General features: G+C 48.1%; 1 protein-coding gene across 3 annotated transcripts in view; it reads left to right on the top strand.

The window, feature by feature from the left end:
• The window catches only part of DPF3 (double PHD fingers 3), a gene marked incomplete at both ends in the record, with an annotated part of 257,662 nt that overhangs the window by 141,803 nt on the left and 89,076 nt on the right, over window positions 1–26,783 (top strand). For all 3 annotated transcript variants that reach the window (XM_081229806.1, XM_081229808.1, XM_081229807.1), the window contains 2 exons: window positions 5,788–5,883; window positions 14,743–14,821. In XM_081229806.1, coding sequence (XP_081085932.1) covers window positions 5,788–5,883; window positions 14,743–14,821 — 175 coding nt within the window. The remainder of the gene's footprint in view (window positions 1–5,787; window positions 5,884–14,742; window positions 14,822–26,783) is intronic.

The raw sequence follows: 26,783 nt of genomic DNA, 5'->3' as shown, positions 1-26,783 counted from the left end.
TACCCTCGGGGCCTTGCATGTGCCCAGCAGAGTCTGGTCTCAATAAAGGCGTTGAATGAGTCAGTGAATGTGACCTCCTTCTCCGCCATTCCTGCGTTCAGATGAATGGTCCAGTCTTTTCCGTTTGGTCGTCACAACATGGCTGATATTTGTTCCCTCCTCTACTTGTCAGACCTACAGCCCTAGTAAAGATCTTTATTGACTGAAACCCTTATATATCTGACACACCTTGGAGTTGTCTTCGACCCCTGTCTTTCTCTCACACCCAATATCCATTCATCAGGAATCCTGTCCACTGTGCCATCAACACAAATCCAGAGCGTGGCCCCTTCTCACCACATCCACCGCTGCTGCCCTGGTCCAAGGCACTCACATCTCCTGTCTGAACGGTTGCGATTGCTTTCTAAGTAGTCCCCTGCTCATGGCTGAGAGGGAGCCTTTCCCATGCTCAAACCCTGCACTGGCCCCTGTTCTCCCGAGGAAAAGTCACGGCCCTCTCACCTCTCTCTGACTCGCTGCTTCCTCTCTTCCTGGCTGACTCAGCTCCAGGCACACCGACCTTCGGCTACTCACGTACACACCAGGTGCGCTCCATCTCCGGCTGTGCTCTGGCTGCTTCCTCTGCCTCACGCCCTCTCCCCATACGCTGGGCTCTCACCCTCGCCTTCTTCCAAGTTTTGGCCCCTGTCTCTTCTCTGTGACGTTTACCCTGACCACTGAATGTAATACCACATCCTGTGCCCTCTCCGCCCCGCAGCACTCCCGACTCTCTTACTCTGCTTTCCTTTTCTTTTTCTTTTTCCCCATAGGTTTTGCCAGCATCTAACATACTTTATAATTTACTGATTTATGATGCTATTGTTTATTTTCTGTTTTCTTCTAGTAGAATGTAAACTCCTCAAGGGCAGGAATCTTTGTCTCTCTTGCTTACACCCCTTTGTATCTCAAGACCTAAACAGTGCCTGCACATAGTAGGTGCACAATAAATATTTATTGCGTGAATGCACGAGTGAACAGATTCCTGTGAGTTGCCCGTCCCCAGTCTGTCCCCTCTCCACCATGTCCTACTTTGATAGCTGACCTTTCATCCCCAAACACAATGCTGCTTGTGCCATGCCCTTGTTTAAAAAACTTGGCTAAAACACTTTTGTTTCTCGCTAAATAAATCTAAAGTGATGAGAGCGATCTTCTTGGGCCTCCTCTCTCCGCTCCTAACCTAGTTTTCAGGCTTATTTCCCACGATTCCTTTACTCCCTCTGTTCTCCAGCCTCCTTCCCTCCGTGCCTCTGGTCATGCTGTGCCCTTTATCTGGCGTGCCTTTTCTTCCATCACCACGTGCACAAATTCCACCCACCTATTAGGCTCAGCCCTGATACCACCTTCCCCATGAAGCCTTTCTTGATCACTCCCCACCCCCTAGTTCTCTTTTTACCGCTGGCATTTAGGGCACCTAGTACTTTCTTTTTCTTCTTCTTCTTCTTTTTTTTTTTTTTGCTATTCATGTATTATCCCCCATTTTTGGACTTTTAGATCTTTGAAGTCACCGTCTGTCCCATCTGTATTGCCTGTTAAGAGTATTTTTGCTCAGTTGGGGTAATTTGACTGAGTCAATGAGTGGGACAGAACCACTGCCCAGAAGCCTTGATGTTCTAGAGACAGGCAGCCCTTTCCTTTTCGAGCTGGCGGTGGGTTCGAGTCCTTCTCAGGCAGCATCGGGCCAGTATACGGGTTGTCATTGTCGAATCATCATCATCACCATCCTCCCCGATGTAACCAGAATGTCTGCTATATGCAAAGCATGGGCCTACCACCTGCTGTGCTAGAAGCCGAAACCAGGACCAAAAGCCAGATGAGTTTACATGTTTTTATTGGCTTTGATTGTTAAAATAAAGTGCACATGTAACAAATGGACTGTTTTGTTCATTTTTCCATTCATTCATTCATTCCATCAAAGTTTATTGAGTGCCTCGTCTGAGCAGGCATTGTGCTGGGCTCTGGGGTAACAGGGAAACAAAGAGAGACCTGTCCCCTCTGCTCATACTTATTTTGTAGCGTGACATACAGACAGAAAACAAGTAAACAAACAAGTAAAATAACTGCATTTCAGGATAAATGCCATGAAAAGAACAGAGTAGGAAGGCTCAGTATAAGAAGGGACCAATTCTAGGTAGCATCCTAGGGGAGACAAGGGCTATACCCCGGTCCTGTGAGATGAGGAGGAGCCAGCAAAGTGAGGAACCTGGGAAGGGCTTTCTGGCCAGAGGAACAGTGCTCTTGAAGGCATCGCAATAGTTCTGAGCTCGTTGTGTGCAAAGAACAGACAGAGGCTGGTGTGGCTGGAGCAGGGTGCCAGGGAGGGAAGGGCCGGGGAGGCACTTGGAGAGGTGGGCAGGGCCAGACCTGCAGGAGGCTCTTGGATTCATGAGACATGAAAAAGGAAGCCATTTGGAGGATTTTAACCAGGGCAGTGAATTTGTGTTTCCTTAAGACCCCTCTGGATGCTGCATGGAAAGGAGACTGGATGCAGGGCCAGCAGCGCAAGGAGGGAAATAGCAGAATTTTGCACTCTTCCAGCTGGAGATAATGGAATCTTTAAAGAGGAATTCCTCTGATACCCCCCCCCCAAAAAAAGAGGAATTCCTTCTTTTTTAAAAAAGCACAACCACAAACGATCATTATCATCACCGTAAAGACTGGTTAGTGTAACAGGGAGCAAAGTTGTTTTAAAATGTGTTTATTTTCCAGATAATGTCCTTGGACAGGGAATGCAAGTGTGTCACGGGGGATGAGCTGCATCTCTAGCTGGACACCCCTGGCCTTCATTCCTAATACAGGAGGCTCCCTCTGCTTCCTGAGCCCTGAATACGGGCTTTGTTTGTTAGGAACTCCTGGCTTCTCCCGAGTTGTGTAGAGAGGCTTCTGGTGTCAGGGCCACGTCGCAGGAAATGCAGAAACACAGGAAATGCTGCTGTCGCATGGGAGGCCTGGGGCTCGGACCAGAGGTTCTAGAGACACAGGGAAGCCAGTGGGAAGAGGGAGGGAGAAGTCAGTTTTCTCCGGGGTGTTGGAGCTGTGCGGCACGTCTAGGGACGAGTGCAGCTGCCTTCACCAGCTTTCACCTTCCAACCCAGAGTCCATATTGCAGGTAATAAATACCTTCATAATAAAAAATGAGAGTGGCATCAGAATTGTGCTGAGATGCCAGAGGCAATGATCTTTAAATTCGAGACGCTTGGAACTTACCATGATTAAATGACTTCAACACCCAGAGAGTTTGCGAGATGGCTATACAAACAGCAATAGTTGTCGTAAGAACGACACCTTGTATTTATGCTACATCTTTTCACCAAAGGCTGCAGAACGTCTGACTTGTCATTGTCTCACTAGTGTTCCCCCCTACGGTTCAGGAAGCCAAGGCGCAGGAAGGCTAGGACACTTGCTGTGGACCCGGGCCAGCGTTTCCTAGCTGTGGGCCAGAGGTCGTGTCTGGCAGATGCCGTTGCTTCTCTGTTAGGTGGCTAAGGTTGGCCCAGAGAGCCTAAGTGCTATCAGCTGATGGCTTCCCATATAAACCTGGTAGAGAAGCCAGAGAAGAATTTACTAGACCTATTTTGAGTTCTTTGGGAGGATTTGGCAATTAGCAATATCCTGACCCCTGCGATGGGGATGGAACTCTCTGACAAGAAGGCAATGGGAGGAGGTCACTGGAAACTCACCCCTGGGCTTCCTGCTTTGAGGACAGGCCCAAGGCATTGTCCAGGAGGCCACTGGAACAGTGATGGTGATACCAGAATTCAGTACCATGCATGCTGCTTTCTAAGTTTTTTTTAAAAAATTATTTAGCAGCATGGATGTTTTCTTTTTTTTCAATTTTATTAATTTTTATTTTTTGTCTGTGTTGGGTCTTCATTGTGCATGGGCTTTCTCTAGTTGCTGTGAGTGGGGCTACTCTTTGTTGCAGGGCACAGGCTTCTCATTGCAGTGGCTTTTCTTTTTGCAGAGCACGGGCTGTAGGCGCACGGGCTTCAGTTGCTGTGGTGCGCAGGCTCAGTAGTTGTGGCGCACAGGCTTAGTTGCTCTGTGGCATGTGGGATCTTCCCGGACCAGGGCTCGAACCCATGTCCCCTGCATTGGCAGGCGGATTCTTAACTACTGCGCCACGAGGGAAGTCCCGCTTTCTAAGTCTTTTCATAGCTTGTGTGATTGTCGCACTATTACCACAAGGATGGGTGGATGCTGTTGTCCTGTATAACTTGGTGCCCACCCACCTTTCTAGCTTCATCTTAGGCCAGTCTCTTCCTGAGCCACTGAGCTCTGGTCACATTGGCCTCTTCATGCTCTCTGGACAAGCCATATTCCCCTCCCTGCTTCAGGGAGTTTGCTCATGCTGTTCCCTTTGAGTAGAATACTTTCCCTCCTCTCCTCCCTTTGGTCCCTGTTCCCAAGGTTAGTCTCTGTCCATCCTTTACATCTAAACTTCCTTAGTTCACTTCCACAGGTAAGCCTTACCTGACCTCAGATTAGGAAGTGTCCCTTCTAACAACCTCTCAGAGCACCTTGAACTTCCCTGTCACTGTTTTCATAGCAGTTGTAATTATATGGTTATGTATGTTGTTTGAATCTATCCTTCCTTCATTAGACTGTAGACTCCACTTGGGGCCAGGACTGTAGCCATTCTTTGGCTTATCTAGCACAGTACCTGCCATGTAGTCAGCCCTAGACAAATGTTTATTGATTGAATGAACGAGAGTTCCTATTTTATAATTGGGGAAACTGAGGCATGAAGCGATGATGACTCACCCAAGGTCACACAGTGAGCTTATAAAGAAGCCCCCAGGGCTCCTGACATGGAATCCATGGGCTCCCCTTCCCCTTATCCCACTTCCACTCTGGGGGGCTGGGTCCTCTGCCACAGTCTCTTATCCCTCCCTTAAACCTAGAGATACGCACCTTACTTCCCCTTTCCTCCCCTCCGCCAAAGCAAGTGAGGTGCTCAGGTCCTATAGGAAGTACTGCAATATGTCTTGGAATTCTCAGACACAGGGGATGAGAGAGAAATGGAAAACTCTGAGCTGATGAACTTGACCTTGCTTTGGTCATGGATTCCGCTATATGATCTTGAGCAGTCGAAACTGTTTTCAGCCTCAGTTTATTTACCTGTAAAATGGAAATTGGATTCTCTGCTGTAGTGTGACTCACGGGGCTGTTGGAGAGAGAGAATTAAATTTATGATCTTTAAGCTCCATTACAAGTAATGTGCTGTAACGAAAATCCATTACTCTTAAAAAAATAACAATGGAAGATTATGAATAACACATTCATGTCAAATTCTGGTCAGATGAACAGGAAGTTACTTGTTTTCATCAAACAGGGCAGGATTCCAGAATGCCAGGGAAAGGAGAAACATATTTTCATATATTTGAGGTGGCCCTTTAGGAACAAAAGGAACATTACATTAAAGTAAGTTTTGATCAGACATCTTGGGCCCACATAGAAGGGTACCCCTACCAGAGTATTCTCTCTTTAGAAAACATTTCTTGGGCAAAAAGAGTTGAAAAAGTCAGTGTTCTAGGAGGAGATGGCTGGAAGGGTCCCAGGAGAGAGAGTTGGTACCGCCAAGAGCTCCAGTTCCTGGCCAGCATTTTGGAGGCCTAGCTTCCCAAGCCATGGCAGCATCTTCACTGTGTTAAAAAACAACACCAAAACAGAACACCCTCCAAATTACCCTCTGATGGTTTTCTCCTTTGCATTTTATTTCTGAACGCTTCTATTTCCTTGTCATTTCAGAGGGTTTTGGAAAATGATGAAAATGTAGAAGAAGGAAATGAAGAAGAGGATTTAGAAGAAGATATTCCCAAGCGGAAGAATCGGACCAGAGGACGGGTAAGCCGTGAGGGAGGAAAGAGATCAGGGAGGCTGGGGCCTGGCAAACAACTGGTGCCTAGATTCAAAGTCCCACTGCAGCTAGATAGAGGGTGTATCCATGGTCTTCCTTGCAGGACACCCAGAGAGGAAACCTCCAGAAGAGTTCTGGTTCTCAAGTGATAGCCTGCAAGAGTTTAGAGCTGGCAAGAGGGAGAGAAGAGGCAGACGGTGCCCCGAGGGGCTGGTGGGGCTCTGGGGAAGGTGGAGGTTGAGGTGTGGGTGAGGGTGGAGGATGAGGGGAATGTGACTGCTGTCCCCATTCTTCAGTCATAGAATAAGGCAGAAAGTGTCCTGTCCCTGGGGCTGCCCCAGAATGACAGGGTCAGGACACCTGCTTTGGGGTACGTTTCACTAGGCAGAGAGTGGGAGCAAACTGGGAAAGCATGGGGGCCGCAGCTGATGGTTCCCAAGCCAGTGTGGCAGGGGCTTTAGAGGCGTGTGGGCCTGGAATGTGACAAGAAAAGGCCAGAAGCCTGGGGAATGGCAGAGGGGAAATCATGGTGGAAGGAATAAAAATATGAGGGTGACTCTTAAGGGGAGGGAGCCCCTGAGTGGTGCTCTCTGGCATTCGGGGTGGTCCTCCAGAGCCCTCATGTTCAAGCCCAAAGGGGTTTTCTGTGATTACCTTCAGGGGTCTGCAGGAGTATCTGACAATAGCCAGATGCAGCGGGACCTGCGAGGATGAACTGCTGCTTTCCATCTGGAGAATTAACTCTCTGAGGCCTGTCTGGCTCCTTCAGGCTCTAGGCGGGATGCTTACCCCTCCTGTGGACGAGGGGCTAGTCCTGGATGCCCTCTGAGCTTGGGTCCAGTGATAATTATGGCAAGCCTCTCTATTCCCGTGGTTCTTGTGTCTGAGTACACATCAGAAACACCACGAGAGCCTATCGACATGCGAATTTGCAGGACCCACTCCCGGGAGGTCTGATTTAGGAAGTCTGGGGTAGGGCCTGGAGAGCTGTATTATAAGCAAGTTCCTAGGTGACTGGTGCAAGCGGCCTAGCAGTGCCCATGCTGAGCTAAGATGCTCTGACTTGGACAGGAGCTGGAATTTCTCAGTCTGGACAGGGCGGTCCTCTGATGCTGCACACCTTATAGAGTCACAACTCAGCTTCAGCCATGATCAATGTTTTGACCCTCTTGTTTAATCTTTTCTTTACTCTCACTTTTGGTTGGTTTGTATGTGTGTGGGGTGTGTGTGTGTGTGCGGAATATTTGAATGCAAGCCCCTAGACATTTTGTCATTTAACCCGTACATACCTCACTGTATATCTCTAACAGGTATCATGATCATACCCAATAAAAATAACTATTCTAACATCTACTATTCAGTCCCTGATCTTTTCCCCCTGATTTTCTCAAAAATGCCTTTTTATAGTTGGTTTGTTAGAAACTTAGGTCTCTTGTATTCTATAACATACTTCTTCCTTGCTACTCCCTACCACATACGTATGTATTTTTTTCTCCATGCCATTTATTTGTTGAAGAACTTGGGTGGTTGGTCTGGTGGAATTTCTCATGTTCTAGATTCGGCAGACGGGTGGTCTTTAATGTGTCCCTCAATCCTCTTTATCTCCTGAAAACTGGTGGTCTGACGAGAGACTTGATTAGATTCGGGATATTTGTGCGTGCGTGTAACTATTTTTTGGTGGGGCTAGACTCTTTCTTAGGTGTGATGTGTGCTTCTTATTGCTTCACAACTGGAGGTGTATGCTGTCCACTTGTTCTGCTTTCAGTGGTGGTAAAATTGATCAGTGGATTTGCGTGTTGTCAGCCAGATCTCTCCTTAGAAAGTGCCCCATCACCTTTTCACCTAATCATCTTAGTGGCCCCTGCTGAACTTGCCTGGACCCATGCCTTCTTTGGGGGTTACACAATAATGGATATCTTATTCCATCGTTAAAGGAGGCTTTAGAATGTGGAGTTTCTGGGCCTTTTGTGAACTCCAATTGCTGTGTACCTCCAGGCCCACTTCCAACCCTTGTCTCAGCCCAAACCAAACTTACTCGAGTAGATGATGGAGAATGGTCGTCTTTACATCTTCTCCACTCCCAACTGAAATCTAGGCATTGCACTTGTAGTTGGCAAATACGAATTGGGTGTTTTCTCTGTAAGAACACCAGCAGAAGCAGCAGCAACAGCCATTTGTACTTACTGTATACTTCCTATACCTCAGGCAGTGTGATGAGCTCTTCACAATAAGAGCTACGTTACTGGACTACACCACAGTGCATCATAAACACGATAGGTCGATAGCGATATCATAAACACAATATCAATAGTGACGATAGGTCCTTTATCCTGCATTCTCTATTTCTGCACTGTCCTTTACAGCAGCCACTGGCCACATGTGGGTGGCTACCAAGCACTTGACTTGTTGCTAATTCAAATTGAAATGTGGCGTAGGTGTAAAATATTCACCATATTTCAAAGATATAGTAGGAAAAGAATGATGAACACTTCATTAATATTTTTATATTGATTACATATTGAAATGGTAATACTTTGGATAGATTGGATTAAATAAAATGTATTACTAAAATTAATTGCATCTGTTTCTGTTTTTACTCTTTTTTAAAACTGTGGCTACTGGAAAATTTTAAATGACATGTGACCCCCATTATATTTCTCTTGGACAGCACTGCTTCTTTCATTCCCATATGTGGGTATTATTACTCCTACAGAGGTTAAGGAACTTGCTCAAGGACATCCAACCTAGCAAGGAAGAAGCTAGGACTTGAACACAGGTCTGTGCTTTTTCTACTGGGTCACATATGGCCCAGTGCCTAGCATGTGACCACTGACCATTTTGTTGAATGAATGATTGAAGGATGGGAAAAGAACAGAAAGTCGTAGTTCAGATTTATGGGAGCTGAGAAAAGGCCTGAACACAGGGAGGGGCCTGGATGGGGCCTAGACTAGCTCTGGGCCCACCAAAGGCTGGCTAAGGGGCAGTCAAATGGCTCTACATTGTGCAGTGACGTTGTAGACATCCATGGTGGAAGCCATGGAAGGACCTGGAAAGTACAGGTGAGCCTACCTGTGCTGGAATAAGGTATGGAGCTGCTTAACCCACAGGCTCAGTGAAGCTACCCTTTAAGGTGTATTCAAGCTGCCACTGGCTCCTGGAGGACAGTCACTCCGTTTCTGTTGTCGGGACTGAGAGGAAGTCTGAGGCTGTACATCTCAGTATGCGGCCCTTGGGCCGCAGCAGCAGTGTCACCTGGGAGCTTGTTAGAAATGCAGACCCCCCCACCCCCGCCCGCCCGAGACTCCACCCTAGGTGGGCTGAATTAGAGTCTGCAGTTTAACAGGACTCCCAGGTGCTCTGTGTGCTCATTGAGGAAGTCAGGGCTAAGGTAGTAATGACAAGAACAGTCTCTGCTTTGTTTGAACCGTGAGTTCAAATCCCAGCTCTACCACTTACTAGACTTTGGGTGGTTTAGGTAACCTCTGTGACCCTGACCAAATTGAATAAGTATGCTGGGTCTCCGTTTCTTCATCATTAAAATTGGGGTAATAATACACAACCAATTTTGAGTGCTTAATAAAGGCTAGATATTATTAGGAGTGTGCAGGCAAAGGGAACAAATCTCAGAACCTTGACAATGGAGATTCCCTGAGCGGTGAGAGAAATTGAGACCCAACAATGAATAATTGTATCTGTGGTAACTTTAGCCCAACAAATCAAAGCTCTTTAAAGTTCATGAAATTCCTGTGAGTCATCCATGTGAGTATTATCAGTCAGTAGGTGTTTATGATGCACTGTGGTGTAGTCCAGTACTTTCAAACTTTAATGTGCATATAAAGCCCCTGGTGATCTTGTTCAAGTGCAAATTCTGAGGCAGTAGGTTTGGTGGGTGGGGACTGATATCTTGCTTGGTTAACAAGATCCCAGGTGAGGCCAGTGCCGCTGGTCTGAGCACCTCACTTTAAATGGCAAGAGGGTAGAGCAGTGGTTCTCCATTTTTTTTTGGTCTCAGGGATTCTTTACTTACAAATTACTGAGAGCCCCAAAAGCTATTGTTCTGGTGGGTTATAACTAGTGATACTTCCCATATTAGAAATCAAAACAGGAAAAATGTTAAATTTAAGAATACACGAGCACACAGAGTGATGACATCATTGTGTCGTGTAGCCTCTAGAAAACTCCGCTGTGCACTTGTGAGAGAATGAGAGTGAAAACTTTCAAATGACATTTTAGTACTCTTACAAAAATAGTTTTGACACTGGAGACTCCCTGAAAGGGTCTCAGGGACCTCCAAGGATCCCTTGACCACTATTTGAGAACAACAGATACAGAGCAACTAGCTTGGGACTGAGTCTGTCCTAGTTGAGAGTGTTTTAGTTGTAGGAAACTCAACAGCTTGAGCAAAAGTGGGAAGTATTTGAAAAGCTGCTGAGCCATTGTCCCATATTTGAACAATTTTTGAAGATTCAGGAAGGACGAGAAGGTGGCGGGGATTTAGGATTGGGAAAGAGTAAGGAACCCAGGCAGCTCTGGCCTCTACTTCTCCTTCCTTTATTCTTCTCTTGCAGGATTGCCTCTCCTGCTTCTCTGTGCACGTGGCCCCATAGTTCCTGAATTTATAGGTCTCCCAAGTGACCTGTACTAACTAGAGTCACTGTTTCCCAATTCAGAGTACCTTGGGGGTAGAATCTGATTGGCCCAGCTTGGGTCACATGTCTATTCCTGAGCCAGCCAATCAATGGTGGCCAGTAGGGCAGGGCTGTGTGGTGCAGTCATGGCAGCCATGGCCCACCAGTGTGTGAATGGGGAGGTGGAATGGGGAGGAGTGGAGTCGGGTGAGTAGTTCTCAGAGAGGGAGGATGGTTTCTTTTGGACATCAGCTTCAAAGTTTTCTGTAACAGATTCTGGAAACCTGGGCCTCCGCCTTCTACTGGCCCTGTGACTATGGGCAAATCATGAACCCCCTCAGAACCTGTTTCATCAAGTGCCAAGTGGGAATAATATTACTTGATTAAACTCAGATGGTATTGTAGGAATTAACTGAGCTAATATATGTGAAAGAGCTTTGGATGCTGTGTGCCCAGCATAGTGCTAAAAGTCACGGGTTCATAATAAAGTATGAAGTGCCATCTTTTCCCTCAAGGACCTTGGAATTAAATTGAGGAGAAAATGCTAATAGTCATGATACAATTAGAAAGCAGCAGGCTTCTGACCGTGCACTTACCAAATGCAATAAGAGTTCAGAGGAAAGAGCAATCAACTGGGCAAGGAGGGGAAATAATTTACTGAGTACTTCCTGTAGACCTAGCTCTGTCCCCTGTGGTTTCACACCCCCTTTTTAGCACTACAACTCTGCAGTAAAGATGTTGCTGTGCCCATTTTACAGCTGAGAAAACTAACGCTTAGAGAAGTAACTTGTCCAAAAACACATGCTAGTGTTTAAACCTATGTCTGTCTGACTTTAAAGCTGATGCTTTAAAGTGTGGCAAGAGGAAGATTCTTGGAGGTGTGGCATGTTAGCAAGGCTAAAGCATGGACCAGATGTGGATGGGCAGAGTAGAGGCTGATCCATGACCGGGATCAATCAAAACAAAGACTTGGACGTAGCATCAGCATGAGGTGATCCTGGTAGGACTGGCACTAGGTCGTCAGTGGATATGTCAGTGGGCTTTGGATGGCAGTGAATGAATGGATGACCATGGGCTCCCATCCTTCACTCCTTTTGCCTAGTTGGTCTGAGACTCATGCAGGATGGGTTGGGTAGGGCAACGCAGAGGTAGAACCCCAGCTGGCGGGTTCTTTGTGCAGTTCAGGGGTTAATTGATGAGCTCCTGGATTAAGATGTGGAACAGAAGGGAAATGCAAAGCCTAAGATGGCTTTTGAAGGAAGACACAATAGCACTTGGATACAGAGAATGAAGAAGAAGAACCAAAGATGATTAACTCACTGACCAGTTGACTGGTGGATTGATTCATTTATGCAGCAAACATTTATTAAGTGCTGCTTAGGTGACTGGCCCTGTGCCAGGTTCCAAGTATAATGGTCACCCAAATAGACGTTTTCCACCCTTGTGTTGGGGAGATGGAAAACCAACAAGTACACCAACACACACATAATATAACGTCAGACAATGCAATGTGCAGGGTAGGGGTAAGAGACCGATGGAGGGGATGAGTGAACATGCATTGGTCAGGAGGGCTTCTCTGAGGAGGTGACATTTGAGCAAGACAAGTAGGATTCCGAGTTTCCAAGCTTGAAACATTCCAGGAGACTAGAAGCGTGCTCCAGCCACAAGAGGCGTCCCTTGCCTGTCCCCTCAATGCCCTATAGCCATGATCCCCATTTTGCAGTTGGGGAAACTGAGGTGCAGGGAGAGAGCGGGAGCAGCAGCCACCCTGCCGGCAGCCCCGCAGAGTGCGATTAAACCCTGGCTCTCGGCAGGGCCCCCGCTTCCTGCTGGCTGCTCCCAGCTCCAGCTCTCCTCCTCTTCTCCTGGGTGGTATTTTTAGTCTCCAGAACCCCCTCCCTGAGTCTGCTGTTGCCTCTGTCATTCTGCTTGACTTGCTTTCACCTGCTCCCAGGCGCCTGTGACAGGGCTGCGGGCGGCACACGTCAAGCTGTCCCCGGCTTCTCCAAGGGGGGGTGGTGGGGGGGCGCGGGCAGCTGAGGGTGACCACCCTCAACGTGGGCAGGCGGGGAGGCCTGTCAGTGCCTCGGGGTGACTGCCAGTGCCGCCCAGCTCCCTCTTGGGGTCAACTCTGAGTAATGAGGGCGAGGGGAGGGGACTGCGGGCTGGTGCGTGTGCAGGGGTGGGGGCGGGGAGGCTAGGAGGGGAAGCGCCTTGGAGGGGAGGGAAGGAGGGAGGTGGAACTTTGTAATTTGTTTTGGAAAGAGACAGCCGAGGAGGTGGTGGCCTTGGTAGCTTGGCAGGTGGTGTTGATTGTGAAGGGTGTGTGTTTGGGGACAGTGTGAGCCCCGTAGGGCTGGGGTACAGACCTTTCCACTGTGACATCCCCAGGGAAACTCTGTGTGTGTGTGTGTGTGTGTGTGTGTGTGTGTGTGTGTGTGAGCAACTCAAGGCCTTTTGACCATGAAGTCTCCCCGGGGGTCACTTTTCCAGACCAGGCCCCTGGGACTGCCCCATTTTCCCTGCACACCAGGTGTTGCCATGTTTTATTTCTCATCTGCTGCACCTTCTTCTCTGTCCCCAAAGACCCCAGCAGGCCCTTTCCTTGGTTGGGAGTTTACTGCTACTCATTACCAGAGAATGACCTGGAGGAGGCTAGGGTGCTACCCATGTGACCGGTGTGGGACTTCCAAAGGTCTAAAAATAAACCTTGCCGTGTTCTTGTAGCCACTGTCCTGGGGCTGCCCAGCCGCCAGCTCCCTCTCTGGCTGCTCTTGTCTATCCTTGGAGGTAGAGCCCATCCCACCCTCACCCCGGATGATGCTGGCCTCTCTGGAGATGCACACAGGGAGGGGGTCTCAAGAGTCCAGCCCCAGGAGAGTGTGAGGTGTCAAGGGCTCTTGCCACTGGCTGGAGCCCCGAGGCAGACCACACAGGGGGGCCTCAGCGGAAGCCTGCCCCATGGAGTAGGCCGAGCAGCGGGGAGGGGAGCTCACGCCCCGATGCTGGGCCTGGCTGCCTCTTTTTTTTTTTTTTTAAGCATTTTCTGGTCTATCTCATCTTTTTTTTTAATTAATTTATTTTATTTTGGGCTGTGTTGGGTGTTTGTTGCTGCACGTGGGCTTTCTCTAGTTGCGGTGAGCAGGGGCTACTCTTTGTTGCGGTGCGCGGGCTTCTCACTGCGGTGGCTTTTCTTATTGCGGAGCATGGGCTCTAGGCACTGGAGCTCAGTAGTTGTGGCTCACGGGCTCTAGAGCACAGGCTCAGTAGTTGTGGTGCACAGGCTTAGCTGCTCCGAGGCATGTGGGATCTTCCCGGACCAGTGCTCGAACCGTGTCCCCCGCGTTGGCAGGCGGATTCTTAACCACTGCGCCACCACGGCCTCTTGAGAGACTGGAGCTGGAGGGGAGTGTGAACACAGGAGTCTGGGGTGATAGCTGCAGTTACGCTACTTGCTCTAATTCGCCCACTGTCTGGGCAGCTGAGGGGAGCTGGGTTGGCACCCACATGTGGTGTCAGCGAAGCTGGAAGGCTAAGGAGTTGGAGGAAGAGATCCTAGGGGCAACAGTAGAGGATGGGAATTCTGACTGCTCAAGGCTTTGCAGTCAGACTGTCCTGAGTTTGCCTCCTGGCTCTGCACTTAGTGAGCAAGTGACCTTGGGGAAGCTACTTAACCCCTCTGTTGCCTCAGTCTCCTAAATCTGTAAAATGGAGATAATAGTAGCACCTGCTTCTTGGAGTTGTGAGGATTTAATGAAGTGATACGGGTGAGTAGCTGAGTTATTTGGGCAAGTTACCTAGCGTCTCTGGGCCTCAGTTTCCTGGCCTGTAAAATGGGGTTGGTATATGAGAGACTACAAATGTAGTATAAAGTTGAATGAGGGGTTTCCCCGGTGGCACAGTGGTTGGGAGTCCGCCTGCCAATGCAGGGGACACGGGTTTGTGCCCCGGTCTGGGAGGATCCCACGTGCCGCAGAGCGGCTGGGCCCATGAGCCGTGGCCGCTGGGCCTGCGCGTCCGGAGCCTTGCTCCGCGGCGGGAGAGGCCACAGCGGTGAGAGGCCCGCGTACCGCAAAAAAAAAAAAAAAAAAAAAAGCTATAGGAAAAAGTTGAATGAGGAGATATGGGTGAAGCGCTCAGGGCCTCACAGATAATGTGCTCAGGAACCGTAGTGACCGTCAGCATGACAAGCATCCCCATATTCCCGTGTCTCCCCAGGCCCGCGGCTCTACAGGTGGCAGAAGGAGGCACGACGCCGCCTCTCAGGAAGACCACGACAAACCTTACGTCTGTGACAGTGAGTATGGCAGACGCCGCCTTCCTGCCCCCGCCCCACGCTTCCTGTGCCGCCCCAGCCTCAGGCTCGTTGGCTCTTGCTCTCGGGCCTCACCGCAGTCACCCCCTGACCTCCTCTGGTTGCTGCTCCAGGCCCTGGTGTTGCTTGCAGGAAGCAGAAGCAAGCCCGGAGGCCTCCCCGCCCCACGCTCCTTTCCCTGCAGCGCCCTCCTTCGTGGCTTTCCTCCGGCTCTCTCTTTCACTCTCTGTCTCCTTAAGGTTCATCCTCTATTCCTTTCTCTGTTTCAGAGAATTCAAACAAAAGCATAACTCAAAATCCTCCGACAAAGGTACTTGGCTCCTGTGGCTTTTCATTTGTTTCCCTTTAACTTTCTTTCTCTTTCTCGCTCTCCTGTCCTAGGTGGGGCAGGTTATGAATCTTCTCTGACCATGACTTAGTTTAATAAATGGCCCTCGATCCATCTCCAGCTTCTCTTGCTTGCTTCTGAAACATCTTTGGACAAGCGACTGCCCGGCTTAGGGTCTGCAGACAGAGCTGGGGAGGGGCCGAGGGGCCGAGCAGCGGGGGCGGTGGCAGCGGGTGGACCTCCAGAGACCTGCAGCTTTCCGAGGGATTGCTGTCGGCTTGAGAGAGCCTTTGTCTTTCTCACCTATCAGAGCACTGGGGGGTGGATTTTTTTTTTTTTTTTTTTTTTTTGCGGTACGCGGGCCTCTCACCGCTGTGGCCTCTCCCGCCGCGGAGCAAAGGCTGCGGACGCGCAGGCTCAGTGGCCATGGCTCACGGGCCCAGCCGCTCTGCGGCATGTGGGATCTTCCCGGACCGGGGCACGAACCCGCATCCCTTGCATCGGCAGGCGGACTCTCGACCACTGCGCCACTGCGCCACCAGGGAAGCCCCTGGGGGGTGAATTTAAAAGCCTTGCCTTAGGGACTTCCCTGGTGGTCCAGTGGTTAAGACTCCACGCTTCCATGGCAGGGGGCCTGGGTTCAATCCCTGGTCGGGGAACTAAGATCCCACATGCCGTGTGGTGCAGCCAAAAAAAAAAAAAAAAATCCTTTCCCTAGTTACCTTCTCACCATATCGGGTGCCATCTGCTCGCTCCATGGCAAGGGCAGCCCTCGAAACCTCTCTCCCTGACCATTTTCCCTTCCCACCTTCTCCTCTCTGAGGAAACAGAGCTCCGCCGTGGGCGAGAAGGGGCTGCAGTGAGGATGGCAGCGGGACCGCGGAGGCAGGGCCCCGGGCACAGTGGTTCCTCGGGCCTCCTGCCCGTCTTGCCAGTGTCTGCAGTCTCTGTGAAAGTGGGAGAGACCCAGGGGACGATGGGGCACAGGGAGTACATCGGGGGTGGTGCCCTTTTCCTCCCTCTTCACTGGCCTCTTTTGATTTCAAAAAGTTGTTCTGTGCCCGGTGGGGTGACAGCTGGTTGGAGAACATTTTGCTAGAAGAACTCAAACTCCATGACCCCCACTTGGCTGCTTAATACACCCTGCAGATGACATTCCTGAGACGACTCCTGCAGGTAACATCTCCATCCCAAGCCGAGGCCGGTTCAGGATGAGGAGGGAGCAGGGCGTGGGTCTGGTGTCTCTCGGCCATACCAGGAGGTGCCTGCTTCCGCCTGGGTCTTGCTTCCTGGCTGGGGTTCAGTTTTGTTCTGATGTATAAAAGCCCAAGCATGCTAGCCCTCAGGAGACTGATTCTGGGCTGGGAAGGGTCCTTCAGACCCCCAGGGGGCAGGCTTTCTAGCTGTGTCTGGCCAGAGCAGCCCAGCTATCAAGAAGGCCAAGAGCTGCTTTGGAACTGGGGCATTGCCACTCCATTCCTCTTTCAAAAAGCTGTATTTTCTTAGGAGATTTTCTGCTACCGCAGACAGTGGGATTACCTTTCACGCTCTCTCTCCAGCTTCCATTGGGTTCTCAGCCGGAAATAATCCCAGACACACCCGTGCTCCCTTCTCCACCCTCCCCTCAGTTCCTGTCTTCCCTGCCTTTGCCTCCTTAGTATTAAATCCATGAAGCGCCCTTGTGGGTGTCCCTGTCTGGCCTGGCTCACCCCCTCGCCCCTGAGCTCCTGCGGCTTTGTTTAGGGCTCTCGGTGCCATTTGCTGTTTCCTGTTCCCCTCCCCACGGGCTCTCTTCCTCCTCCTGTTTACCCTGTGGAGCTTGGGAGGCCTGATTGCAGGCCTGGTGGCAGCTTTCTGGAAGTCTCAGGGGCTGATGTCTTGGCTCTGCCTGCACAGGCGCTGCCTGCTTTTCCCTCCCTCGGCGGGACAAGGTCCATCGTGGAACGCCTGTCTCTATCCTGGCTCTCTTAGGAAATTGTGTGGCAGCTCAGTGATTAATAGACTTTATTTTTATCTGGTGCCCTTCAGACATGTGATCCTTTGGGATACGAATGACCTTTGGAGAGGTCACAAGGCCCACCTCCCACCCCCCCCAGCTGAGCAAGGAATGCTTTTAATAATCTCTAATGCATCCTAAGTAGAGAGGTGTCTCGTCAACTCCTTGAATGTCCCCAGGGATGGTGTTACCATAAGCTGCCCTTTCTTCCATGATTCCAACTGTGCTTTGAATGATTGTTTTTTCCTTAATACGAGCTGAAATTTTTCTCTCCTACAGGCCTGCTTAGCTTTTGTGCATCTTTTCCCAACAAATAGGCACCTTCAGGATTTCGTCTATGCTGGAGGCCCTCTTAACATCCCCTTGTATTCTTGGTTTACCTGGGGACGCATCTCATAATTTCTGCGAGGGCCAGCTCTGAATTCTCTTCCAGGTTTAATTTAAGCTCAGCACTTTCATTGGAAGTAGCACCCAGGCCAAGTGGTTCAAAAAGTAACAGACACATTTCCTTGTTTATTTTACACATCGGCTTTTAACACCACCCACATCTGTAGAGAATAGAAGTAATTGACCACCCCATTGCACTGTGCACCATCTCAAACACTTCCCACCCAGTGCCTGTCCTGGCCCCCGGGCCAATGCCTCTCCAGGTGTGTGCTCTTTTCTACTTCTACATTTGATTATTCCTGCTTCCATAAATCACTCTGCATTTGGCCCTATTGAGTCTCCATAAAGAGATACAATAATATGTGACTTCAATAAGCAAGATTCAATAAAGGCAAATTTAAAGACATTGCCCAGTAGTTAAATTTCATTCACCACAGATTCACAATCCTTGCCATTTTTGTATTGTCTATGGATTGATTTGCATAATCCCCACTCCATCTTTCGAGTTATTTATGAAAATATTAGGCCACCTTGGACCCCACCACCTCTTTCCGGGTTTCCATGGAGTAGTTGTAGCTATTTTTCAGATGTGATTGTATTTAACCATTCCTGGTGTGTATTCCTATATAGTTGTCCTGCTCTGTTCTCTGTCCAAGCTTCCCTTTCAAGATGGGTGGTTGAAATATTATCTTAGCTGATAACTTCAGGTGATAGATAGTTTGCTTGTTACCTTTCACTCAGCCCTTGAATTTATTCCATCTCAGAGAAATATTAAAATCATCTGAACATAATTTATTTTTTACCCAATCCATGTGTGTGTGTAGATGAATACTTCATTTTCCAGCAAGTAACCAATCTCTATTAATTATCCTGAAAGTTTACCCAGCTTCAGGATTAAAGTTCTGTTTCTTCCCTTTCAACCTCTTGCCAAAGGGAAAGTGTTCATTCCCTACAGCAAAGCACCTACATGTGACTTTGTAGGAAAGGCTGTTGGTGCTGGTCAAAGTGTGGACCTGGACTACCTGTGCAGAGATAACCAAGATGTTTATTAAAATGTGGATTCTTGGGCCTCACACCAGAGCTCCTACGTCAGAATCACTGGGAGCAGGCTTAGGAATCTGCATTTTTGAGAGCTTCTCAGGTGATAATTATGAATACTGATTTTTGAGAATGACTGGTCTACCGCATTCAAATTCGAAGGCTTCTGGCCTCTGACTGATCAGCCCTTTTATTATTCCCTGTTTTTTGCATCTGGAAGTTCTGGAATCTCCAGGAATTCTCCAGGCAGAGTGCCACCAGCTTGCATTGCTGTTTTAGTTGTTCTCTTTAGAATCTTTCCTTTCCTGTTCTTTCAACATTGATATAAAACTCAGTAGTCCGAAATAAAATTCAGCAACCCGGCACTTGACTTTAGTTTACTTAATGGCTTTAAATCCCAATAATGTATTTAACTCCCTTTTATAGGTGAGATGATAACTGGGGATAGACGTATGAAAGAAATCCTTGGGTTTGGGCTACTGAGATATTTTGAAAATAATTTCAAGAGTTTCTCTTCCTAACTGTTCCCAGCCCTGGATTTTCTGTTAGCATCACTGGGGCAGACTCCTGATGAGAGACTCGCTTTTCTATTTTCTTTGTTCAAGGAGCATCATAGGAAAGAAGATGGTGGTGATGGGGTGATGCTCAGGGAGAGGGAGAACATTTTGTCTCTAAGCTTCAGCCATTTAGGGAGGAACAAAGCACCCATCTGCCCTTCTGCGGGGCACAATGGAAGTGATTTGTGAAGGTTTTTTTTTTTTCCTTTCCCAATTTTTTCTTTTAAAAAAATTAAATTTAATTACATTGTAGAAAGAACACTTAACCTGAGACCTACCCTCTTAAATATTTAAGTGCACAATATATGTTGTTCAGTAGGAGTACATTGTTGTACAGAAGATCTCTAGAGCTTGCTCATCTTGCTTGATGGAAACTTTATGCTGGTTGGTTAGCAATTTCCTATCACTCCCTCCCCACCAGCCCCTGGCAACCACCATTCCAGTCTTTGATGCTTTGAATTTGTCTACTTTAGATAACTCATATAGGTGGACTCATGCAGTATTTGTCTTTCTAGGACTGGCTTATTTCACTTAGCATAATGCTCTTGAGGTTCATCTGTGTGACTGCGTATTGAATAATGCAATATTCCTTTTAAAGGATGACTAATATTCCGCTGTATGTGTATACCACATTTTCTTTATCCATTCATTCATTGATGGGCATTTAGATTGTTTCCACGTCTTGGCTAGAGGGAATAACGCTACTATGAACATAGGAGTGTTAATATCTCTTTGAGATCGTGATTTCAACTCTTTTGGATAAATACCCAGATGTGGGATTGCTGGATCAGATGGTAGCTCTATATTTAATTCTTTGAGGAGCCTCCATACTGCTCTCCATAGCGGCTGCATCATTTAGCATTCCCACCAGCAGTGCACGAGGGCTCCAACTTCCCCACATCCTTGCCAACACTTGTCTTTTGCTCCCAGCTTTTTCTGATTACGGTGATAACCCCTGATAATGGGTGCTTATGTGTGCAGAGCGCTGTGCTAACTAAGCATTTTATGTACATTATTTCTGTAAATCCCCACACTAACCTTGAGAGGCAGGGACAATTGACCTCACTTTATGGAGAAGAAACAGGTTCAGAGGGGTGAGGGGACTTGTCCGAGATCACACAGCTGGTTAATGCTAAAGCAGGGATATGAATCCTCATTTCTCCAACTCCAGAGCTGATACACCCCAGCACATCTCTGTACAAACCTCTGGCTAAATGTGCCCTCCTCCAAACCAGTATGGAGTTTGGCTGTCCTAAGAGCTGAGGAAAAACATGCTTTAACTGTGAAAGAATGAGCGCTTGCTCATTATTTTTATTTTTTATTTATGAGGTGAAGCCCTGGCTACTGTTGACAGGCGGCTTCCAGGTGTCAGGTTGGTAAGCTGGAGTCAGGCAGTAATTATAGCTGAAGTGGAGTGGAATAGTTTACATAATTTTGAGCCTTTTAAATTTAAATCTATTAAAATCACTCTGCCTCCCACCCCTAACTGGGTCATTAGGGTAGCTTAGTGACAAAAGGCAAAGAGACATGATGGAAGCCCTCCTGGGAACTCGACTCACCTCTGAGTCATGTCAGGTATTCCCACGTCAGGAGTGATCCCTCTCAACTCAGCCTCCGTATCAGCAAGAACTTTGTCCTCTGCCACCCTCATCCCACAGACGTGTATTTTCGATCGTGTGGCCTGTGACTTCACAGTGTTTCCTCCCTTCTAGAAATCTGGTGGGGTGTAACTCTGTCCAGTTGGGGCAGTGTCAGAATAGGGTCTGCGTCCCTCCCTGCTCTTCTGGGTGGTGTATACCCCAGGGAGAATGTATGGGGCAAGAAGCAGGGTCTGGAGGTGTAGTCTTGGTTCCACCCCTCAGTGGCTCTGGCACCACTTTCCTCATTTGTCCATGATGGGGAGCTCCTTTCTTGAGTCTCTAGACCTCCTCAATCAGCCGTCTCCCCCACGCCATGGGCTCCTTTCTTCTCAGCTTAACAATGAGGCTCTTTTCCCCGAGAGACAGGATGCTGGGCCGTGGGATATCAGGAGACCACCCTGCGGGGCCGAGAGCAGCCTGGATTGGCGCATGGGGCAGGCACAGTTGCTCCCAAGGCGTTCTAGAAACTCTGCTTGACCTCAACCTCCTTAAAAATCACTCCGGTTTCCCCCATACCTGAGTGCCCAGGAAGAATCAGATGACTACTGCAGTCTTATTAAAAAAATTTTTGAGGGCATTAAGGTCCCCCATTCTCTAAGGCTCACGTGCTTTTAGCTTCGAGCTGCAGTGGTAAAAGCCAATAACGTGGCCTTCAGGCTGACTGCCCTTGCGGCTGAAGGGAAGCCGGCCTCATCCCTCAGTTGTTGCCGCTATTATCTTGCAGGTTCTTGCGTGGGGTGCGGCGGGGGAGGGGTGGGAAACGCTCCGTGCCCCAGAAACTTGATTTGTGGAGCAGGGCCTGTGGCATGGGATTGATCCCTGGAGACTGAGTGCATTTGTTCCTGCAAAGCTGGGGCTGTTTAAATATTTAAATGTCCTCGCTTCTTGGACACAGGTTGCAGGTTGCCCCAGCAGGGCTGGTAGGAGACAGGGCTGGGGAGAGGCTGAAATTTCTCATTCGTGCCCTCATACCCTCTAGCTCTCTCAAGAACCTTGCCCATTGACCACCAAACCTAGGTTTGCCTTTTCTGGGCTGTAACTCACACCCTCTTTTATTTATTTACTTAATTGAAGGATAGTTAATTTACAGTATTGTGTTAGTTTCAGATGTACAGCAAAGTGACTCAGTTATATATATATTGTTCTTTTTTTCTATTGTTTTCCATCGTAGGTTATTACAAGATAGTGAATATAGTTTCCTATGCCATACAGTAAATCCTTGTTGTTTATCTATTTTATATGTGCTAGTGTGTATCTGTTAATCCCATACTCCTAATTTATCCCTCCCCCCTTCCCCTTTGGTAATCATAAATTTGTTTTATACTTATGTGCACACCCTCTTGAATTACTTTCTTATCCACTCAGAAACAGTATACGTTCATTGCAGAAAAATCAGAAATTACAGATAAGCATAAAGGGAAAAATAAAAATCACCCATAATCTTACTCTTCGGAGGTAATTTCCATTTTGTTTTGTTGTATCCTATTTTAGGGTTCTCACTGTCTCTGTCTACTATACCCTTCCCCCAATAAGTGATACCTACCACTTTAACCCATCCCCTCCACTCAACAACCCATGAGGGCCATCCTTCCATGTCAATAAGGACATTTTTATGACAACATTTTAAGGCTATATGGTGTTCCATGATATGGCCATGCCCCAGTTTGCTCAATCATTGTTCCACTTGTTGGATGTTTAGACAGTTTAAAATTTGTTCACTATTAAAAACAATACTGCAGCTATATCTTTGCATAATGCTTTTATTATTTCCTAGGAGCAGAACTGTGAGGTCAAAGTGCCTGGTGCACAGCCTTTAATTTCTCTTATTTCAAGTCCTGGTGGGGGGTCAGGGAAGTGGGTTAGCAAGAGCTGCACAAAGAAGGTGCGCTGACTTTGGAGTGAGAAGCCTGAGGTCAGATTGTGGCCCTGCCCCTTGTTAGCTTGTTATCCAGAATTTTTCCAGAACATTGTCTTGCTGCTGGGAGTGTCCATTGTCCTGAGATGTGGAGTGGGGATGTACACGGTTAGGAAAGCTACATGTGATAATATATATTAAAATGTTGGCGCATGGTATGTGCTTAATGACTGTTTCATCCACCTTTGCCTTTCCCTTATTTCCTCTGTCACCAATGTAGTTGGCAACATAGGCTGATATCCCAGGAGGAGATACCACAAGCAGTTTTCACTGAGTAGGCAGTGAGCACTGCAGGAATCCAGGGGAGGGAGTGGTCTGGGGCTGGGGACTGGTATGTCAGGGGGTGCTTCCCTAGGATGCCAAGCAGGTCCTCAGTGAGGGTGTATCGAATTGACGGAGGTCTCCAGGGAAGGAGGGGTATGTGGGAATCAGCCGGAGGTAATAATAGTAATGGCAAAAGTTTGTTGATTTATAGTATGGGCCTGGAGTGTTAGGTTTCATCTATATTAATTCTTTAATCCTTGAAAAATACCAGGAGATAGAAGCCATGATCATCCCCATCCTACAGATAAGGATTCTGCGGAGAAAAGGGGTTAATTAACTTTCCTGAGGTCACCCAGTGAACAAGTGGCAGGGCCAGGACTTGATCCCAGTTAGCAATCTCTCTCTCTCTCTCCCCTGCAATCTCCCTATCCCCCCACCAGTCACTCATCTCTTCCTGGAATCTACCTTACCTTGTACATAACTCTGCATAGGCTACCTCTCACATAGTATGATAACAGTTTGTCTATTTGTCCATTCTTCAAGCTGGACTGTGAGCCTTCTGAGGGCAGAGACCGTGTCATATTCAACTTGCATCCCAGACCCAGCACAGTGGCTGCTCCCAAAATGTTGAATGTGGGATGCACACACCAGGACAGAAGATAGACCAGCGTGGCTGAAGCAGAGTGTTTGGGTAGGGAGATGGAGGGGCACAGAGCTGGATAAGGATGCTGGGAACATTAGACTGAGCTGCTTAGAGTTTGGCCTGCAGAGTCAATGGTGAATCATGGATGATCCTGGAGACATCTCTGGAATGGTTAATCATGAGGATTAGGTGTTCAGGGGAGAGAGCCTGAAGCCTGTGGCTAAGAGGAGCCTTTTCCAGTCAGGAAGGAGAAGACATGAAGTCTGGACAGTGGTGACAGCAGGAACAAAATGGATGGGACAAACAAGCAAGACTTTATTAAAGAAAAATCCACAGAACCTGGCAGAGGACAGACAGGATGTGGGGTACAAGAGAGAGGGAGGTGGCAACAGTGACTCTTAAAGTCTTGAGCTTGAGTAATGGAGACATGAGGGAGGCTTAACTGGAATATTCTAGAGGAGGAGGAGGTAATTTGGGGAAGTGATGAAGCTTTGACATATGGGTTTGTGGAAATGGCAGGACATCCAGGCAGAAATGTCTAAAATATGCTAGTATACATTTGTTTCCCCAAAGTTCGTGAGGATCTTATACCAATGTGGCAGGTGGATGGGGGCCTGCTTCAGGTAAGGGTCATTGAGACGCACTTGGTAGGTCAGGACTTACAAATCAAGCATCTGAAGGAGCATTTATGTCAGATATTCACCCAGAGATCCCCAAAGAGAGCACACTGGCCAGATTCCCAAATGTTTGGAGGCTACCATACTTTATGATATTGCACCTGATTTTTTTGCCTTTCTCTGTTTATCTTCTCCAGAAATGTTGACAGTAATATTTTTTATTTAAATTATTTTCCATGAAGATTAAAAAAATGATATTTGACTCTTGAAGTGAATTAAGGACATGCTAATGTATGATTTCACTAGAATAAGGAATCAAAGATACCATCTCTATAAGGGATGGTGGCCCGAAGAAGATGGCTCTTGAGTCAGAAGCCCAGGATTTGAGTCTTTGCTACAACACTCCCTAGCCACGACCGAGGACAAATCACAAAAACCTCTCTGAGCCTCAGTTTCTTTTTCTGTCAAGTGAGGACAATAAGATTGACCTTAGAGGGTTTTCAAGAGGGTGAAATGAGACCGTGTGTAAAAATAATTAGTTCACTGCCTGGTTCATAAATATGCTCAATAAATATTTATTTTTTTTCTACTAATTCAAGAAAGGGTACTTATTTCACACTTGAGTCCCCAGTGGTGTTTTGTGCTCTGGCTGCTGGCATTGTCAGAGACCAGGGAAGCATTCTGAGGGTGAACTGAATGATCAGAAATAGCTACTGTTTGTTGAACATTTGTTGCGTGCCAGGCAATGTGCTAGGTACTTTACAAGGATAGACTCATTCAGTTCTCACAATACCCACATGAGGTATAAAACTATTCTTATCCCCATTTTACAGACAAGGAAACTGAGGTGTGGAGAGATTAAGCAACTTGCCCAAGGTCACACAGCCAATTAGCTGACGTAGGACAACTGACCCCAGAGTTCACCAGAATCATGTTACCCTGCTTCTCAACAGAGCAGGAAAGAGTTCTGCTAACACATTTAATGCTTTGGTTTTGGAAGTTTCTGCATTTCTCTGCGGGGGATCCAGAATCAGGTTATAGAGTATTTTGAAATGAAACCTTGTTGCCTATCTCCGTTCTTCCTGTTTTTGTTTTTTTGTTTTTTTAAAAAAAAAACATGTAGCCACATTCACATACAGTAAATTCCTAAAATACGCAGAATGCCCTCCCCTGATGAAGACACAGGACTTGTGGATCACTGGCATTTGATAGACCCTGGCTCTGGGCTCACTCCTAATATATGGGTCAGTGCCAGGCCCCGAGGAATGTGGCTTTGAAAAATCAGGATATTACACCCCACCCCTACTCCAGCCCCTGTGTTTCTGTCCAGAAGAATTCAGCTTAAAATAAGCATCAGGGGTGGCCTGGAAGAAGACATGAAGCCACAGAAGGGCATCTGCCGATCTGGCTTGGTGGGGTGGGGAGAAGGGTGTAGGCAGCCCCTGGGTGGATCCTGTGGTTGGGAATCTACATCATTTTTCTGTCACAGTTGAGGGGATAATTGCTTCAGGAGGCACACAGTCCTCAGAGGACCCAGAGAAACAAAGCGTTGTGCAGTGTTAGAATGGAAAGGCTTAGAGATGGTCTGATGCAACTGCCATATTTTACAAATAGGGAAACCAAGTCCAGAAAGCTGTGGGATTTGTCTAAGGATGTACGGTGGGTTAGTATCAGAGCCAGGGCCAGACGCCAGGTCTGCAGAAGGCCACCCGCGCTGCTGGCCTCTGGCTTGAGAAGGGGTGGGGAGGGAAGCCCACCTGTGCTTGTCCAAGAGGAGCTTCTTGGTGCCTGAATGTTGCAGGACCTGGGCCATTTGTGAAGCCACCACTTTTATCACTTGAGCTTTGTGGAGCCATCATTGGCTCTTGAAAAAGCCTAGGCATTTAACATAGTCGTAGGGATTAACACCCCACCCTGAGTACACAAGTCTGAGCTAGTGGCTTTTTGCAGTGTTCCCTGGGTTTTGTCCCAAGCTCATTCACAGCAGGGCTTTTCTCACTTGAGGCTTCCTCCCACCCGGGGGATTGGTATAGACAGTCCTCCACCCGCCTTGATGGTTCTGCAGAGAGAAGACCGAGGGTTTTCAGGAAGGTGTGGAGGTCCCCAAACATCTGAACCGGTCTGGTAGGCTATGATTCTCCTGTCAAAATGGCCCTTGTTTGTATTTGTCTTGGCTCCAGCAGGACATAAATTTCAACCTTAGATGGGCTGAATGGCAGAGAATTTCACGTCAGAGTGATTGTGGAGGTGTGGGCAGGATAAAGGTAGCAACAAGGGAGAGGGGGAGCCCTCCCCATCCTGAGTTCCAAGGAGCAAGGAGGACATTGGCTCCCAGGGGTAGCTGGATCTGGGAGGGAGGGTAGCCCGAGTCGGGTGGGCAGGGCACAGATCCCCACCGCCTCTCTTGTCACCCTCCGTTCTCCTGCCAGTGCCTCCCGATGGCCAAACTCCACCGGAAGCAGAGGGCAAGAGGCCATCAAGGTCAGCTCCAGGCTCTGGGAGGGGTGGTGAATGGAGAATGACTAGCACGTCTTTGATTCTGTGTGCTTCAAAGTCAGA

This window comes from Mesoplodon bidens (assembly GCF_964165515.1).
Source record: "Mesoplodon bidens genome assembly, chromosome: 3".
Classification (NCBI taxonomy): Eukaryota; Metazoa; Chordata; class Mammalia; order Artiodactyla; family Ziphiidae; genus Mesoplodon; species Mesoplodon bidens.
This window is presented reverse-complemented; position numbering and strand designations above follow the sequence as displayed.